We start from the raw sequence: 18261 nt of genomic DNA on the forward strand, positions 1-18261 counted from the left end.
TCCTGCTCAAAGCTCCAACATGAACAAACCTCCCGCAGTCCTGTGAATATTTGGCTCCGTGTTTATCCGTCCTTCCTGTGCATCCACAGGTAGAGAGCATTTGTTTATGAAATGTCTCTCAGGTGAGAGGAAACACCAGTGTGAGTAAGAACTGACCTCAGCCCATTGAAGAGTTGTTTGGACTTGTCCAGAAGGTAGCAGAAATCTGTGACAGTCTTCCTTTCACTTAGCGGGATGTCATCTTCAGTCTCAGCTCCAGTCATGACACTCGCTTTTCACACCTGGAGACACAAAGAGGAAATACGGCGTTAAGACTGTCCCTCCTCACTGCAGGTTAGGGCTGAACGATTTGCAAAAATATTTTGATTGAAATTTTTTCCTGCAATATTGCGATTTAAAATGCGGTTATTTAGGTTCCTCATTTTTCTGTTGTTCAACAAACATCAGCAAGAAATCATTCTATATTCTAACAAGTACAATATTAGATAAGTTAAACTAGGGCTAAATTTAGAAAAAAAATATCTTACTGCCATTTTGACTCATATAGCAAATTTGATATCGATGCTTTATTGAAGGGGCTGATCATTTCTCATATTCTTCACATTTTGATGAGGAAAAATAAATGCATGAGCAAGAAAAGTAGGATTTTCATTAAAAAAATTAAAAGGATACTTGAAGGTTTGAAGGCTTTTTACCCATTTAGCCACTTTTATCCCATTTTTGCCCTTTTTCACCCTTTCTTCTCCCCACTTTCACCCATTTAAGCTACTTTTTGTCATTAAATACCACTTTTTCAAGGTTTTTTTGTCCATTTTTGCCACTCTTGACTGCATTTTGCCCATTTTAGTCACTTTTCACTCATTTATTTGCCACAGTTTTGCTACTTTTGGACCATTTTCTGCCAACTGTAACTCATTTTTTGGTCACTTCTCACCCATTTTTCGCTACTTTCTGACCCTTTTCCTCCCCATTTTTGCCCATTTTGTTGCTTTTTGAGCATTTTGCCACATTGTGGCTCTTGCAAAGATATTTTTCAACATTTTGGCTCTTTGGTTGAGCAGGGTTGAGTAACAGCGGTATAAAGCATTAAAAAAGAAAAAAGATTGTATCAAACTGATATTTTGACACTTTTTTAGTTAAAGAAATATTTCACTGTCTGTGATTTGAAAATTGCAGCATGCCATATTGCGATTTAATCTACTTTGCGAATAACTGCCCTGCCCTACTGCAGGTCTGCTTTCACATTGGTAAATCCTGCACATTTACATAACAGGGATATACAATTTTATCAGCATGATATCAGAAACAGACATGAGCTGACAACGTTATCTGTCGCATCGTCAGAGAGAAATATTTCAAATGGAACCAGACTTTGGGGTGAAGCGTACTCAGATCTGGGCCTGGGTCTCTAACATGAAACCAGCCTGAATATATTGGTACTGGTATCATCTCAGAGGAGAAACATGATCAGGCCTTCCCTGCTGGCACTGACGAAGCTGCATGTCTGAGCAGTATCAGTGATATTAACCATCAGAAGAGTCTGCAGCCCCACGCAGCCACACGTTTCATTTGGGTGAAACTAAAGTTAGACGCTGCTGGTTGCAGACATCACAGCGCTCCACAGATGGCCTACTTCAACGCCAACAGAAATAAGTATGTTCACTGTAACCGAGGAGGAAATGCGTCACATGGCCACCTTTTTTAGGTTGACCTGGGATGTCCCAGATTTCATTCTCACAGCGGCCCCAAACCCTCCATCTCAAAGACGCATGGCAATCAGGTCAAAGGAGGCGGCCTGTTCATGGTGTTAAGCTCCTGTAGAACCACCAGGAGGTAATGGAAAGTTGATTCTGACATGAATACAAACAACTAAGACCAAGGATCTGGGACTCGGAGTCTGTGAGGGATGGAGGGATGCTGCCAGCGTCCCTGTGCAGGACGGCATGAGCCGTTTGTTTTCAGTCAACAAAAATCACAAGAAAATGCCGGCATGTTGGAACAAATGTGCTAACATTTACAACATTTCATACCTCAGATGTATGGATTCCCTCTCCTCCTTTAAAGCTGTCTAATGAAACACAGCAGCTTTAAAAGCTTTTCAGCATTTCAACAACCATCAACCAAAGAGAGTCAGTCACTTTAAAACGTGTAAGAATGAATCTGAGGATCAGAAATGTGGTCAGCCTTAGATGGAAAGTCAGCTGCGATGCAAACTAGGTTAATTCTGACAGCGCTTAGCTGGTTAACATTAATCTAGCTAACGAGCATGCTACTAATGAGACCAGGCTTCATTTAGCTGTAAGCTATAACACACATGCTAGGGCTGGGCAGCACCGCAGATTTAAAGACGCACAGATAGATTTACATAAGGGATAAATGGTAGAGCAACATGGTTTGATTTTAAGTTAAAATAAATCATCAGACCAGTTAAAAGTTAGTTAATGGGAATGTTGTACTGGAAGACAACAAGTCTCAGACCCCGAGTGTTCATGTAAATTAACTTCACAGTGCAGGTCTACAGGTGTAAGGGAAATCCTCTTTAATTTAGTTAAATATTAGTGATAAAATTAGGGATGCACAACAACATCAGCGTGATATCAGTGTCAGAAGATAAGAACATTTCTGCTGGTATCTACAGCCTGTCTATCAGCCATATCAACCATAAATCCACCTTAAATACCAGCTGAGGATAGGGATGTACCGTCAGGTTTAGGTGTTGGTCTAGGGTGCTAGGGTACCAGACTGTCGACCTTCCCCTCCTCCCTCAGCTCTGATGGACTCTACCTCTCTTTTGCCCCGTTTATACGACAACGTTTTGCTTCGTTTTCCGTTTTCGTTTCCAAAAAGTTCCACGTTCAGACGGCAACATTTTCAAAACGATCTCTGTTCACGCGAGACTGCGGAAACACCAAAAACGATGTAGTATACATGCCAGGCCAGTAGATGGCGATGTGATTTTTGTGCCTGCACCAGATTCTGAGTCAGAATCTGGTGCAGGCACGAAGTACGTCTCCGCCAATCCAAGCGATGGTGAGGTAAATCAACACTTTGTTGGACAAGTACAGTTAAGTTCAAAAGAGTGAGGAGCACGAACAGTACACTGGTGTCAGCCATCTTTGTTTTGGTCTTCCCATCCGTGCATGCGTTATAAGCCTACTCGTGCATGGATATTTACTGCAGCTGCAGTGCGCATGTTCGTTTTCAGAAAGTGTCGTTCTCCCTGTTTACACGGAGACGGAGACGGGGGCATTTTGAAAAACTTCCACTCTGGAGCCCGTTTCCACGATGTTCCCTTTTCAGGCACCTGAACGCTGTTGCCGTGTAAACGGACAACCAAAACGCTACAAAGCTTTTGTGTTTTCACTCGAAAACGTTGTCGTTTTTGACAGAACACACCTGATGTTTTACTAGGGGTGGGAATCACTAGTGGCCCCACAATACCATATTATCACCATACAAGGGTCAGGATTCGATATGACTGCGGTTTTAAACATTTTGCTACACAGCGAGTATTGCAATACCATATACTGCGATCTACACCATTTTTCAACTGTTTAGCTGATTCAGCATTAGTCTTGCCCTCATGTTTGTCGTATTTCTGCAGTATTTTATTTTCATGCAGCACGTCTTGCTAACCTCGTGTGTCATGTCTCATTCATGCCCTGTCTACATTCCTAAAGTCCTTCCTCTGGTGCCGCCATGTTTGTTGTTCTAACTTTCTCCTGCGCTATGACCGTCACCTCTGCAGACCTCACTGGACAAACAATGGATTTTATTTTTCATTTATCATAGACTTCAGCTTATGTTAGCAGTAAATTTGAAAAAAAAATCCATACTTGGTGAACGAGACCATACGATAAATCACCAGATAAAATTTCATGATACTTTGATGAAGTGATTTTTTCTCCCAGTCCTTTGTTTTACTATAAAATGGCAAATATTTATCAATATCAGCTAAAATGAGTTTGGAAATATCAGCAAATCATCAAGAATGCAATATAAATATATTATAAACCACATCTGGTGTGTTTTTTTTTTTCAGGCTGTATTCCCCGGCTCTGTTCATCAGATAGCTCTAGGGCTGCTCGATTACTCTGATTGGTACTGGATCAGAATTACCAAACATAAATTACTGACTAGACTGAGGAACAGCAGCGACTGAATCTGGTGCAGCCATGTTTTCTTTCTCTGTGTATGAATGATCAAAAATGCAGACTGCCCCTTTAAAAATAAACTAAACTGATACCGTTTATGGATTCAACCATGAAACTAAATGGGTAAAAAACATTCGTATTTATGGTTATGATGAGTAAAGCTGTCGAGATTAATCACGTCCATCCCGGTTAACTATGATCCACAGTTAGTACACTAATATTTTTAATCTCGATTAATCGCGTGCCTTATTTTCTGCATCCCTGCAGCAGCAGCGATGTAAAACTCCAGCTCTGCTCCAGAGTGGACGAGTCAGACGTCACCTGACCCCGGCGTTATCAGTTTTTACTCTTCAGGTGTTTCCTTTTCAGTCCGGGTTCCTTTCCTCGAGGTTAAGTTCACGTTAAAATCTTCAATCTGTCTATGAAGGCTCTGGACTGAAACAGGAAGTCAGTCACCTTTTTGTTTAAGACGGTACAAAAACCCAAAATAACACAAACACCATTTAAAAAGCAAAGCAGTGAATTATAGGATGCGATTAAACAGTGCAATTAACCACGATTAACTACAGAAAGAGATTAATTATGATTCAAAATGTTGATCTTTTGACAGCCTTCATAATAAGTTTTTCAAAACGTTGAAAGGCCAGAATATCAAAAGTAGGGATGTGAATGGAGAACTGGTTCCAGTAGGTTCCATCAACATCATTTACATTTAGTCTTTATAATTCTCTTATCCACGCCTGACCTCTACGTGCCCTGAAGAACACAAGAGGCAGTCAGCGAACAAGAACAGTGACATCGAGGAAGTAAACGTTCACAAAAACAAAAACACAAAAACAGGCTGAAGCGGTCGAAAGTGTGGCTCAGTTCTGAGGAGCTGACCAGAACAGAGCGACATGCAACCTCTGTCCAACACGGACTTCATGCAAGTACGAGCCCCCGGCCCGTCCACAGTCCCCTCAAGTACCAGAGAATCCCAGAAAACGTGTGCTGAAACAAGCCGTTCTCAGATTTTCCCCTCATGATGTCATGTGGGGAGTTAGCCCCACCCCCAGGTTAAGTTGGCCCTCCCTGCCCAGAAGGAAGTTCCGCCCTCCTCCCCTGATTCCCCCTCAGCTGCCAGCTGAGAGGAGGATCAGGAGAGCCACACCCTTTAAGCCACATAAATTTCCTGAGAGGGGTGGAGTCAGGGGTGGAGTCAGACAGCTCATTAACATTTAAAGCCACAGACACAGAAACAGCTGGTTCTGAGCAGGGCTGGAACAGAGGAGTTTAGACAAGCAGACATCAATACTGGAGTGTTTTTACAGCTACAAACTTCACAGGCATGTTTCAGGACCTCTGAGACTGATATAAACCTGTCCTAAAAGGGTAAAATACGTGACCTTTAACTGCAATTAACTCGATTAATCTTGACAGCCCTCATTTATTTTAAGGTTTGACGTGTTAAAGAAAATGTGTTGTTTTCTAATTAAAGTTCAGGGAGTGAAGATCCAGAGAGCAGTTGGTTTTAACGGAGACGTTTATAACTAAAGAGTTTTTTTGTAGATTTTCGTACGTTCTCCTCTGTGACCCTGGATGTTTATCAGAGTTAGAGTTCTTGTCATCGACTCTCACTGAAGGTGGCAGACGTCTCTAGAGAAAGAGACTCAATAAAGTAGAGTTAACAGTGGTTTAAAATTCACAGGAAGGAATCGATATGGAAATCAATAACTGAATGCAGGATCAATAATGGCATGGATATCACTAAAAATGCATCTATTCCCATGGCATGTGGAAGAGCAACCACTGAATCCAGATGATCTGGCTTCATGATCATGTGAGGCCAGAATTAGGGGTTGAAATTTAAACTCCATTCATTTCCAGCACAGGTGGGTGAAGCAGATATGACCATTAAAGAGACTGGACAGCAGATAAACATCAGCTGGTTCCTGCTGTGTGAAACTAAACCAGAGGATCAGAGCAGACCCACGTTTAGACAATAAGCAGGACTGATCAGCTGATTATTATCATCACAAACAATCCTCCCTGACTCCAGGTACTATTGTCCTGTCAGACCGGTGAGAGTACAGTTTCATTCTCACTAGATTCACTCTAAGGTTCATCATTCTGGTGTAAAATGTTTTGGTGTCTCTCTAAATTACCTGAGCTCTCTCTAACGTAGCGGCATTCAGCTGGAGTACCCAGCAGAGATTTCGGTCCCTACCGCCCAGCCCTCTCCTCTCTCCCCACCGTGGGCTGACTCCACCGAGGACAGCTCCATCATTAAAGAGCCGTTAAGAAGGAGATCATGAACGCCACAGACAGCCTGTCGCCCCGGGTTTCTCTTACCTCTTTAGCCAGCCGGCTAACGTTAATGAACACGGACGCTTCTCAGAGTAAAACCCGCGACGAGCTGTGAAGGTGGAGCGGCTCCGATGGCATCTCCGACCGCGGATGAACGACCCAGAGCCGGGCAGAGAGCACCGAGAGCCCCGCGGAGAGGAGCGAGCGGCTGTCCGTGAGCTGGAGCTCCAATCCTCCTCTGGATGTGATGAAAGGCTGTTTGTCCTGTGACAGAAGAGGAGACAGCAGGAGGAGACCGCCGCTGGCTACCAGCCACTACAACTGGCTAGCTACTTCCGGGTTAACGCTTCAAAATAAAAGCCTCGTCATTCAGCGGATCCCACGGACCCCCATGTAGACTCAGCTAATGTAAAAATTAGTGCATAAAACTCTATTGACGTTTACTAAAATTCATTTTAATGAATGACCTCTTAAATTATACATTTATAAATGGTTTTATAATTTCTCTTAATCAACAGTTAACAAATATATGTTTTTGAGTTTCCTTTCTAAAAATGAATTTATTGTATTTAATATCTTGTTTAGAAAGTGTTATTACTTTAAAATGTAAATATCTAGCAGGGAAAATTAACACAAAGATTATAATATGCAGCGATTATTTAGAAAAATCTCAAATGTTCTTGTCACAGCTTTTTCTTCAACCCTCTCAGCCTCAGCATTAAATTACAGGACAAAACAAACAGCTGTGAAAACACATCAGTACAAACGTTTGGAAGCTCACTTAAAGCAGAAGAAAAAACTAGAATTAAAGAAGCTTTTAGTTGTTAGTCAAGTCAAAATGATGACATTAAAAGTCAAAAATATGGGGGAAAAATTCAGAACGACTTCATAAAAACCGTTCTTAGAAAAAAAGTCAAATATGAGAGAGAAGTAAAAATGTATTTATTTAACCTTTATTATACCAGGATAGTCCCACCAAGATCAAAAATCTCTTTTTAAAGAATGGCAGCCATAGTTTCAAAATCAAACACATTTAAACTCACACAGTTCATGATCAACAACAGGTAGAGTGATAATAAACCATCAGCTAAAACACAGATATACACACAGTTCATGATAAACAACAGGTAGAGTGATAATAAACCATCAGCTAAAACACAGATATACACACAGTTCATGATCAACAACAGGTAGAGTGATAATAAACCATCAGCTAAAACACAGATATACACACAGTTCGTGATCAACAACAGGTAGAGTGATAATAAACCATCAGCTAAAACAGAGACAGTTTGTTCCAAGAGTTTCCACTAAAGATTTAAAAACATCCAGAGACTTCAGGTTCTGCAGTTTAAACTCAGTCTGCAGATTATTCCATGCAAAAGGAGCAGAGAACCTAAAAGCCTTCTGTCCCAGCTCACAAAATCATGAAAAATACTCAAAAGTATGAGACTAAAAGTGATAATAATGGGGTAGAAAGTCATGATTACTTTACTAAAAGTCAAAATTATGAGAAATAAGTCAGGAGTATGAGACAAAAGTCATTATTATGAGGAAAAAGTCAAAAATATTAGATTAAAAGGCAAAATAATGGGTTAAAAAGTCATAATTACAGGACAAAATGATGGTAAATAAGTCAGGGGTATGAGACAAAAGTCAATATTATGTGCAAGAAGTTAAAATTATGACATTAAAAGTGATAATAATGGGTTAAAAGTCATGATTACTTTACTAAAAGTCAAAATGATGATAAATGAGTCAGGGGTATGAGACAAAACTCAATATTATGAGCAAAAAGTCAAAATTATGAGGAAAGTCATCAATACTTTATAAAAAAGTCAAAATATAAAAAATCTTTTAGATAAAATTATAAATATTAAATGAAAACACCAAATCACAAGATAAAGTCATAACAATGAGACTGAGTCAAAAATACAAGATAAGAAGTCAATAAAACAAAATAGTCATCAAAGGAAAAACCAAAAATCAGGAAATAAGTGAAAATAGTGGGACAAAAAATCAAAACTACAGTAAAAAGTCAATGAGATAAAAGTCAAGATTATTAGATTTAAAATTTTAAATTATAAGAAGTATTTTTTGAGATTTAAAGTCATATTTGATTTATCTTGTAGCTACCACTAAGTTTCTCATTTCAATTTGTGAGTAATCATAGAACTTTGTTTTCATCTTTTGCCTTTTAAGTGGCATAAATGGGCTTCCATACAAACAGAGATGCATGCTTACGTTTTCTTCAGCGTAGAAATGTGGGTCATTTCATGAAGAACTGCCTGGATATCTTCAGCAGCGCTGTTTTGTTGAGGAAGAGACAGATGGAAAACCTGTGAAGGTCTTCTGTTTATCATCCCCTCCTCTTCCAAGCACACTCATGACTTACTGGATGCTTTGGGACACTTTTGGGTCTCAACCCGCCAGTTGAAAACCACAGATTTAGGAGACAGGGGTGCTGAGGGTATGAGACCTTTAAATGTAGTCAGAGTCTCAGAGAATACAGGACGAAGCCTCGATGTCAGTCTTTGTGTCTGAACCTCAGTGACTACAGCTCAAAGAAGGATTCATGAATGTTTTATTGAAATTACAAAACAGAGGAACCTCAGATAGAACAATTCTCTGATACAAATACAACTGAGCCAAGTAATTCAAATAAAAATGCACTAATATTGTAAAAGTGTGTCTACAGTTCAGTGATATTGCTTCTTCAACAGCATCAGTTCATCACAATATGGAACCAGAGAAAGAAGCCAGTTTAAGACCGGCATCCGTCATAAAAATACATCATGTCAGCAGAAAAAGAAGACACTTTTAAAAACAATAAATTAGGAATGAGGTGTAAAAATCAATGAAACCAGCAGTTAAGGCAGAGAGCTGTAGGATGGCTCAGCAGCTGTTTGTCCCAGGAGAAGTCATCAAAAGGCAACCATGAGCTTTAACTGCTACCATAAAACTAAAGGAAATGTACATCAGTCTATCTTTGTGTGGATTATCGCCCAGCTACCACCAGAATTAAAGTTTTTCCCTCACGGGGATACATAACATCAAAATGCAACGTGTTCCTTTTGATAAAATATGAAGACAGATTTAAGAATCTTTTTCTTAACGGGGGAGGAAGAGCAGTTTTTAATCATGACAGAACAAATATAGTGGAGGAAACCGTTTGTCACCTGGATGGGACGTCCTCCCATAAATCTATTAAAATATGTTGCATATAAATAACTCTGAGACCTCCAGAGGAGAAAGAGAGCCGTCTGGTTCTTAGAGGAAGTAAGGCGTGGTCGTTCTCGGAGGTATGACGCGCTCAGAGTCAGGGACGGCTCGAAACAGCTTTGGCTCTCGTCTGTTGACGTCCTTGAAGACCATGATGGACGCGATGTTCCCGCAGCGGTAGCAGTAGTTTGGCGCCGACCACACGGTCACCAGCTTCTCGTCGAACATGAACTTGTAGCCTTCGTGGACGAGCTGGTGGGCGCGGCAGATGAGCTTCAGGTTGTTGATGTGGACGAACTGAAACACAGGAAGAGCGTTACTGACACCAAAGAGTCAGACGGGTAACCACAGATGGATGATGGTGCTTTCAGCAGTAAATACTGATCATCTATGAGAGAGATCAGCTGGTACCAACAAAGACCATATTCTGTTTTATTATAGCAGCTGGTCTAGGGCTGGGTATGAGACTCTGAGTGTTCCAGCTGTGATGTATAACATTTCATCACCTGTGCACTGCACATGTGCTGCTTTAGGCTGCAAAACTTGAAATGACTGTGAAATCCCATTTCTATCCAATACTTCCCATCTGTGAGTAAAACTGGCCAATAACCAGCATATTCTGAGTTCTGTTACGGCAGAAACTTCAGCTAAATTTACCTCCAAACAACAGAATTTAACTGAGTTTCTAATCAAAACTACATTTTCTTCCCATTTCACTACATCTTGATGATATTTTATTTAATGGCTGACCTGCACTGATTCACATCACTGATATGTTTATTATTTATGGACAGTTCAGTTAGCAGATATAATAACAGCCACAGACACCTGAGTATTAACTAGGGCTCAACCATTTGGGAAAATAATCTAATTGCGCTATTTTTCCCCAATGTTGCGATTTTATATGCGATTATTTCTTAAGTTCCTCATCTTATGTATTTTCCAACAAACACAAGCAATCATTTTTTCTATATTACTACCAAAACAATATTAGACTAAATTAGGCTAAAGTATTTTGAAAAAAATATGTAATCGTGTTGCAAATTGGATATGAATTGTTGCATTGAAGGGAATGAACATTTTTTATGTCATTCTCATATATAATAAGAAAAATGTACAAAAATAAAGCATGATATGTAATGCATAATATCTCTGCTGCAAAAAAGAAAGTTTTAAAGGTGGTATTTTGACACAAATTTCAGGTTTAAAAAATACTGCAACTTCTGCAATTTGAAAATTGCAGCAGGCCATATTGCGATGTAATTTTGGATTAATTGCCCGGCCCTAGTATTAACCACGGGTGATCAGTTTTGGTGACTAGACGCAGTAATTCAGATCAGCTGGTCACTGGTTATGAAAATCAGCCGATAATGACGGGTTCTAGGTCGACCATGGCATCTAGACGTAATTATCCAAGCTTCTCTTACCTCATTAGTAACCTTGGAGCCAAACAGCCATCCCGCTCCTCGGGGGCTGATGGCCCAGGTGTCTACATCCTCAGGATCAGACCAGACCAGATCACAGAAGGCCCCTTTGTGAGGAATCTCCTGGTTTCGCTCAATGGTGCGGATCTGATCCAAAGTCTTGATGTCGGGGGAAAGTCCACCATGAACACAAAGAACCTGCTCATCTATCAACTGAGACATGCAAAAAGAACGCATCTTTATCAGATCATTCATTTAAAAACTGTGAGTGTAAATGAACATTTTTAACTACTAGAGGTCAGAAGAACACTAAAACAGAGGTTCATAGTGTTAGGAATAAAGGCAGCAGACTTACAGCAGCCACAGTCAGCATGTCAAACACCTTGGTGCAGTATCGCCAGGCATTGGCGTTTCCATATTTTGTTTGGCACTCATCTGAAAAAAGCAGAACATGCGTAGCAGTCAGGTTTACAGCTGTAGAAAATTTAACATTTTCATTCATGAAGTAGTTCGGGAAACAACAAACACATACCATAAAAGCCGTACACCTGTGTTATCTGTCTGCTTTCGTGGTTTCCACGTAGAAGCGTGATACGATCGGGCCACTTTGCCTTTAAAGCGAGCAGGTGAGTAAAAGTCTCCAAACTATAATACCCCCGGTCTACAAAGTCTCCCTAAAAGGAGGGAAAGGATACGAGAACCCATTTAATCAACGTTAAAACCATTTAAAACAACAGGAGAAAGGAAAAGTGGCTCTTTATTTACAGGATTTAAGAGGAATCTCCTCATAGAAACAGCTCCAGATAAACACAAGATTCACTGACTTACCATGAAAATGTAATTTGTGTCTGGGACCTGACCTCCAGTCCTGAAGAGCTCACAAAGATCATAAAACTAGACAGGGACATCAGAAAGGAATGTTTTATTCAAAGCAGAAACAGATTGTTAAAAGTATTCACAGTCTAAGCTTTAACCCTTGTGCCCTCCTCGGGCATTTTTGGCCATTTATTGCAACCTTTTTTAAAAACTTGTGATCATTTTGTCAGTTTTACAGCTTGTGGCATGAATTTTTACAGGAAATTTTCTTTCTAGTTAAATTTTTGAAATCCAACATGTTTTACTCTTAAATGTCATTCATCCTCTCTCAATGATTTTACTACCCTCTGGACACCTTCGAGGCCAGAAATGTGCACATAAAAAAACACTGCCATTAAATCAACATACATCAATATTTTTCTCTACCTTTTTTTTATAAATCTCTTTAACAACTTCAGACCTGCTCAAAACTACCAAACATTCAATTATTTTCAAGATTTTAACCCTTTAAATGCATGTTTGATTATTTGAAATACATCATTTTTTTTCTGCAAAAAAACACAAAACGTGAATTATTTTCTATAAAATTAATAGTAGAACGATGGGGCTTTGGTGCTGGTGAGAGTCTTGGATGGGTCAAAGATTAGCAACAAAACTGATTTGATTGCACTTGGATTTTTTTAATGTTGTGCCAGAAATACCCTCTTTACACCTTTGAGGCAGTTTTGAGCAGACTCTCATCAGAAGGTGTAAAGAGGGTGCCTAAGTTACAGCTGGCTTAAAATCTTGAAAATAATTGAATGTTTGATAGTTTTGAGCAGGTCTGAAGTTGTTAAAGAGATTTATGGTTTTCCACTGACAGCGATCATTTTGTAGATGAAACCACTCATGTAGTCCAGAATTTTAGTGCACAAACGCCATCTTTATCTGCTCTCACAGCTCTCAGCTGAATGAAGGTACACTTCTGGAGCAGCACCATGCTCGCCGGTGTTGCTTCTCCATCACTGAACAATCAAAATGCAGAAGGAGCAGAACTTCTGATATCAGCTACGTAAAAAACAACTGTCACCTGATACATCAGACTGTTTCACCCCTGCATGAGACGGGATAAAGATCACATCAACCTGGACAACACCCCACAGACAGGCGATAGGACCACTGTTTGTCACACTCATTAACGGCCCAGAGATGTTGTCCAGTTCTGATCAAACGGAAGCATCAGTGCTGATCAGTCTCTTCAACTAACCCACACCTTTAGCTCCGCCTCTTTCTCCTGAGATTATGCTGATTGGTCCGGTCATTCTCTGACTAGGAGCACGCCAGAATCAGCTTGAAGCTCTTTTAAGGAGGATCTCCCTGATTAGACAATCCATCGACTTTGAGAGGTTACAACAGCGGCGGAGAGGCTGATCTGATGGGACTTTTTGAGGCTCTACAGCTGCTGCTAATGCCAGAACAAGATTCTTTTACACTGTTTTCATGTTAATTTTCCATGAATTAAAGAAAAAAATAGGCACTCAGAGCTTTAACCTAAAACTTGTAGCTCCTACAGGGAAGCAGATGTCTGTTTTCATAATTCAACGACAATAAGCACCAGTGGGACGTGCTCAGAGGTGGAGGTGGAGGACAACCTGCACAGAAGTACCGTCTAGGGACACAGGCCTAAAAACCCTGAACAAAAATCTCATTTGCATTTGAAATATACTGCTATGAATTTTTTAAAGCATTAAAACTTCATTGATCCATTGGCTGGTTACAACTGGCTCTGATTGGTTTAGGAAAATTAAAGACATACTACAGTAATTTATCATCTTTGCTCTGTCTTAATGAATCTACACTGCACATGCTCTTTAGGACAGGGGTGTCAAACTCAGTCCCAGCAGGGGCCGGATTCTGGATTTAGGTCTAACCTGAGGGCCGAACAGGGTCAACATTTAACCATAACTGTCAACCTCATTTTAACCTGTAATAAAATATGAAAAAAAAAAAGACTTAGCACTGATCATTAATCATTTTGAAATTCAAAAAAGCAAGAATGATAAGTTTAAAGGCTCAAATCTGAGATAAAAATTCAAATGTATTAGTTCAAAAGATCAGAACATGATATTAAAAAGAGAAAAATAATGTTTTTAAAGAGCAAATATATCAGGAGAAAGTTGAAATAACAAGTTTGAAAGGTCCAAATATGACTTAAAGTTTGAGTCTGTCTAAAAAGCCAAAATTAGGAGTTGAAAATGCCATAATATGGGCTAGAATTTAATATGATGACTTAAAAGTTGAAAAATATGGCTTGGATTTAAAATTGGGAGTTTAAAAAGGCAAAATATGATGAAAAAAGTACAAATTATTCATTCAAAATGTCAAAATATGAGAGAAAAAATTGAAATCATGTTTTAAAAAGTCAAAATATGGGATTAAAAAGCCAAAGTAAGGAGTTAAAAAGGTCAAAATATGACTTAAAATTTAGAACTGGGAATCTAAAAGATAAAAATGTGATATATATAAAGTTCAACTTATGAGCTGAAAAGGTCAAGATATGAAATGAAAAGTCAAAATCATAAGTTTGAGTCGTAATCTTCAGATGCAAAATTGTAAATATGTAATAAAAACACAAATTAATTCCATTCCCCACATTCTTGACTTTTTATTAAATTTTTCTTCCTCTACTTTTTCACATTTTTATGGCTGAACAAAGATATCTTAAATAATCAAGTTAAAGTTTACATTTTTTTACTGAGGAAATCTGAAAACCTCATACTGGTGGGCCAGTTAGAATATATGATAGGATCTTGCAGGCTGGATATAATCTTTCCACTGGCCGGATTTGGCCCCCGGGCCTCGAGTTTGACACCCCTACTTTAGGATAACACTGTCAGACACAGGTTTAACCCAAAAAGTTCCTGAAACAGTGTACAGTTCAAAAACTGCTCTAGGGAAAAGACCGATTATGGAAGAACATGAGGTAAGATTACTGAGACGTACCTGACCATGAATATCTCCACACACAGTAACAGGAGTTGAAACCGGTTGAACGTTTGATTCTTCCAGCAGTAAATCACAAACATAATCACACAGTCTCTGAAAAAGATTCACACATGATAACAGTTAGTTATCTCAGGTACAGCCATAAAAATCCACTATAAAAGACAAAAAGAAAAAAAATCACTGGTCAACCATTATAACAGTCTCTGTGTGAGCAGGGGGAAGTTCTGGTAAAGTTCTGGTTTGTGTTGCTGAAGTCAGTGAGTGACAAACAGAGCTTAAACTATTAGCCGGAGGGAATCCCAACAAAATCGGTTGCTTTTCTCTCTGTGGCTGATTTGTACATCCCTGGGGCATTTTTTAACCATGAAAGGACTTTTCACGGAAAAGGAAGTCATGACTGGCTTCCCTATATTTTGGAGTATCTATAGTACCTACAGTAGAGCCCGACCGATATGGGATTTTTGGGGAAGGTGCCGATACCGATACTGGGGGCTAAAAAAAGCAGATAACCTATATATCGGCCGTGGCTGTGTATGGGTCTTCCACACGCTACTGAGGCTCCTGTTCGTTAAATGAATAAATTGTTAAATTGTCAATATGTCTTGTTTCTTCAAACTTCAATCATCCAAACACCAAACAAGAGTCACTGGCAGAATCAGCTGTTTGGCACTGGCAGAGAAGACGTGGCACATTTTTCATGCGTGCAACCCACATACTCAGCTCTGCTGCTCATCCCACAAATGCATGATCCTTACAAATGTGGCATCATTTAAAAGGGTAATAAACAGGCTTTCCAACGGTATAAGATTTATTACCAAGAAGCATTGTTACAACAAAGAAATAATCTACCAAACACACATTTCCTTACTTTTTGTTTGAAGTTTATATGTACAGCACTTTGACTGAAAGCATTTCATTAAGTGCAAAATCTTAACTAATTTTTAACTTTTAATATATATATATATATTTGCACAGTGTTTATGTATCTTGGTATTGTATCTGCACTGCTTTGATCTGTACAGCACTTTGGTCAACCCCGGTTGTTTTAAACGTGCTTTATAAATAAAGTTTGAGTTGAGTTGATTAATAAATAGATTATTATCAATCTATTAATGCAATCAGAGGACTATATATTCTATAGCATGATAATCATGATTGCAATGGGTTCTGAGAGTTGGAAAAATTACATGAAAATGTGGATTTTTTTAATAAATACAAGGCAAATAAATGTGCATGTGATGGTCCAGATTAGGTATTAAAATCTTAAAGAACACTGACCATAAATCCCATATTAACCTTTAAAGGGTTCATAATTATTCAGAATTAAATAATGAGACAGCCACCTAAGATTTGTAGATCAAATTATCAAACTTTGCAGCTCAAGACAGGCTATTTTCATTCGATTTTACATGGAAAAATTCATTATTCTGGTGAATATGATCAGTAAATGTAAACAATCCAATAAAGTGCTACCAGCTCTGCTGTTGTTGGATAAATGTAGTTACCCTAACACTTCAGTAATGTGGCTCAAAGTCTAAATGTGCATATTCATATGAGATGCAGACTGCAGAACTGCATGCTTTATTTTAGATTCTCCTTTTCAACAAATATTTCTGCAGCGGCCGCTAACAGTAGAGGAAAACTTAATATTTATTCAGACAGATGAAAAATGAAGTATAGCAGTAAATTATAATTTTACAAAAATGTAAATATGACCCCTTGTTTGTTAGACTGGAGCTTGATTTCAACAATTTATTAACAGACTGCTTCCATCATTATGATTGAAGTTACTTTATCTAAATGTATGTGCGTTGATGAGCATACAGAACACTGATCATCAACTGGTGGCCCGAGGGCCATATCAGGCCCCCCAAAGCTTCCTATCTGGCCTAGAAGATCATTAAATTCAGAAAAGGATGAAAAGAAGATGCTGTGGCTTTATGGGGATTGTTTGGCTTTAAATGTCTGCAGCTGTTAAACCCAGCCCAAAATTAATATCATAACATTTAATATTGAAAAATCATGAAACATTTGATCTGTTTTTACAGAAATTCACTTGTCCGCTATTATAAGTAAATTTTCTAAAAATATATTTCAAAAGAACAGGTTAAGACTAGTAGAAATGTTTCAAAAATGGCCAGAAAAAGAGGTGAAAATGGGTTAAACAGCAGCAAAACGGGCTGTGGGATGGCACTAAGGGACAAGACCTGGCTGGAAAAGTGGCATAAATTAGTAAAAAGAGGTTAGAAGGGGCAAAATGGTGCAAACACAATAACGAAAAGCAGTTAAAAAGTGGCAAAATAGTTAAAAAGTGGCAAAAATGGATAATAAAGTGGCACAATAGGGGTAAAATGTGAAGGAAAAGTGGTAAAAAGGGATTGAAGGATTGTAAAAATTGGTTTAGACAGGCAAAAATGGGAAAAAAGTATCAAAAACTAACTAAAACAGAGCAAAAATAACTGAACAAAGTAGTGAAAAGTGGCACACAGGGAACTAACTGGCAGACAAGTAGCTTAAAGGTGTTAAAGAGTGGAAAATGGGCAAAAAGTGGCAAAACTGATCAAAACGGGTTAAAAGTGGCAAAAAATGTTGCAGAAATGGCTGAAATATGCTGTGAAAAGGCATCAAAAAGTGTCAAAAATGGGTTAAACTTGGTGCTAAATCACAGATGGCGAGGGCCCATTCCCCAGGATTTGAAAGAAAATACAAATTCTCAATATTATAAACACAATAATATGTTAATTAGCTCTAAATATTTATTTAATTTTTGTTTGTTTGAGAGTCCGGCCCCCAGAGTCCTCGTCAAAACTAAATCTGGCCTGTGCAAACGTACTTGATGATCCCTGATATAGAATAAAGATTTCTGTTTTATTTTATAATTATTCAGTGATTATTTCTGGCTACAGTCCCTGGAGACAGGGCGCTAATGAAACCTGCTAACTAGGTTAACAATGCTCGCTGTTTCCCTTTACTGACATTTAACCGTTAGGTAACTATTACCATCTAACACCACCGCTTCCTCCTGAGCTCCCCTGTCCAAACAGACATTTAATCCCAGCTTTTGTTCCCGCTAACATCGACGTAAACAAACCGCTATGCTCTAACGACGGAGCGATGAACGTGAGCTAACAACTTTAGCCACGCTCGGTGGAAAAACTTCGTAGAGAAGCTCAGTTAGCTTCTTACAAATGGAACTAATTTCAGCCTAAACGTGTCCTACAATCAGCTAACTCACCTTTAGGTCATTCTCCGGGAGATATTTGCAGTGTCTGGCTATTTCTACGTACTTATCAAGGTCTAAAGGCGCCATTATTACAAGACTACAGACAGCAGGAGGATGCTAACGGAGTTAGCAAGCAGGCTAGTTCTTTTAC

At 38.9% G+C, this 18261-nt stretch overlaps 2 protein-coding genes across 2 annotated transcripts in view; both read right to left on the reverse strand.

Moving 5' to 3' along the window:
- Nucleotides 1–6756, reverse strand: part of scai (suppressor of cancer cell invasion) — a 29974-nt gene extending 23218 nt beyond the window's left edge. The window contains exons 1-2 of the mRNA XM_041810199.1: nt 6486–6756; nt 157–281 (exon numbers count right to left, since the gene is read on the reverse strand). Of these exons, the coding sequence (XP_041666133.1) occupies nt 157–263 (107 nt within the window). The 5' untranslated portion in view covers nt 264–281; nt 6486–6756. The remainder of the gene's footprint in view (nt 1–156; nt 282–6485) is intronic.
- A 2251-nt stretch (nt 6757–9007) lies between these two features.
- ppp6c (protein phosphatase 6, catalytic subunit) lies at nt 9008–18261 on the reverse strand. Its single transcript, XM_041811607.1, has 7 exons — nt 18123–18261; nt 14885–14980; nt 11915–11980; nt 11619–11760; nt 11442–11521; nt 11090–11299; nt 9008–9959 (listed from the first exon to the last, which is right to left on the reverse strand). The coding sequence occupies exons 1-7, from the start codon at nt 18195–18197 to the stop codon at nt 9711–9713; spliced, it is 918 nt and encodes a 305-aa protein (XP_041667541.1). The 5' UTR covers nt 18198–18261; the 3' UTR covers nt 9008–9710.

This window comes from Cheilinus undulatus, linkage group 17, assembly GCF_018320785.1.
Source record: "Cheilinus undulatus linkage group 17, ASM1832078v1, whole genome shotgun sequence".
In the NCBI taxonomy this organism is placed as follows: Eukaryota; Metazoa; Chordata; class Actinopteri; order Labriformes; family Labridae; genus Cheilinus; species Cheilinus undulatus.

Excerpts from the sequence above, each read along its gene's own strand:
- ppp6c (XM_041811607.1), bottom strand. The coding sequence starts at position 18,197 with ATGGCGCCTTTAGACCTTGATAAGTACGTAGAAATAGCCAGACACTGC. Across the intron at positions 14,981-18,122 it reads TCCCGGAGAATGACCTAAAG|AGACTGTGTGATTATGTTTG; the intron begins GTGAGTTAGCTG and ends AATCTTTTTCAG. Across the intron at positions 11,522-11,618 it reads ACAGGTGTACGGCTTTTATG|ATGAGTGCCAAACAAAATAT; the intron begins GTATGTGTTTGT and ends TGCTTTTTTCAG.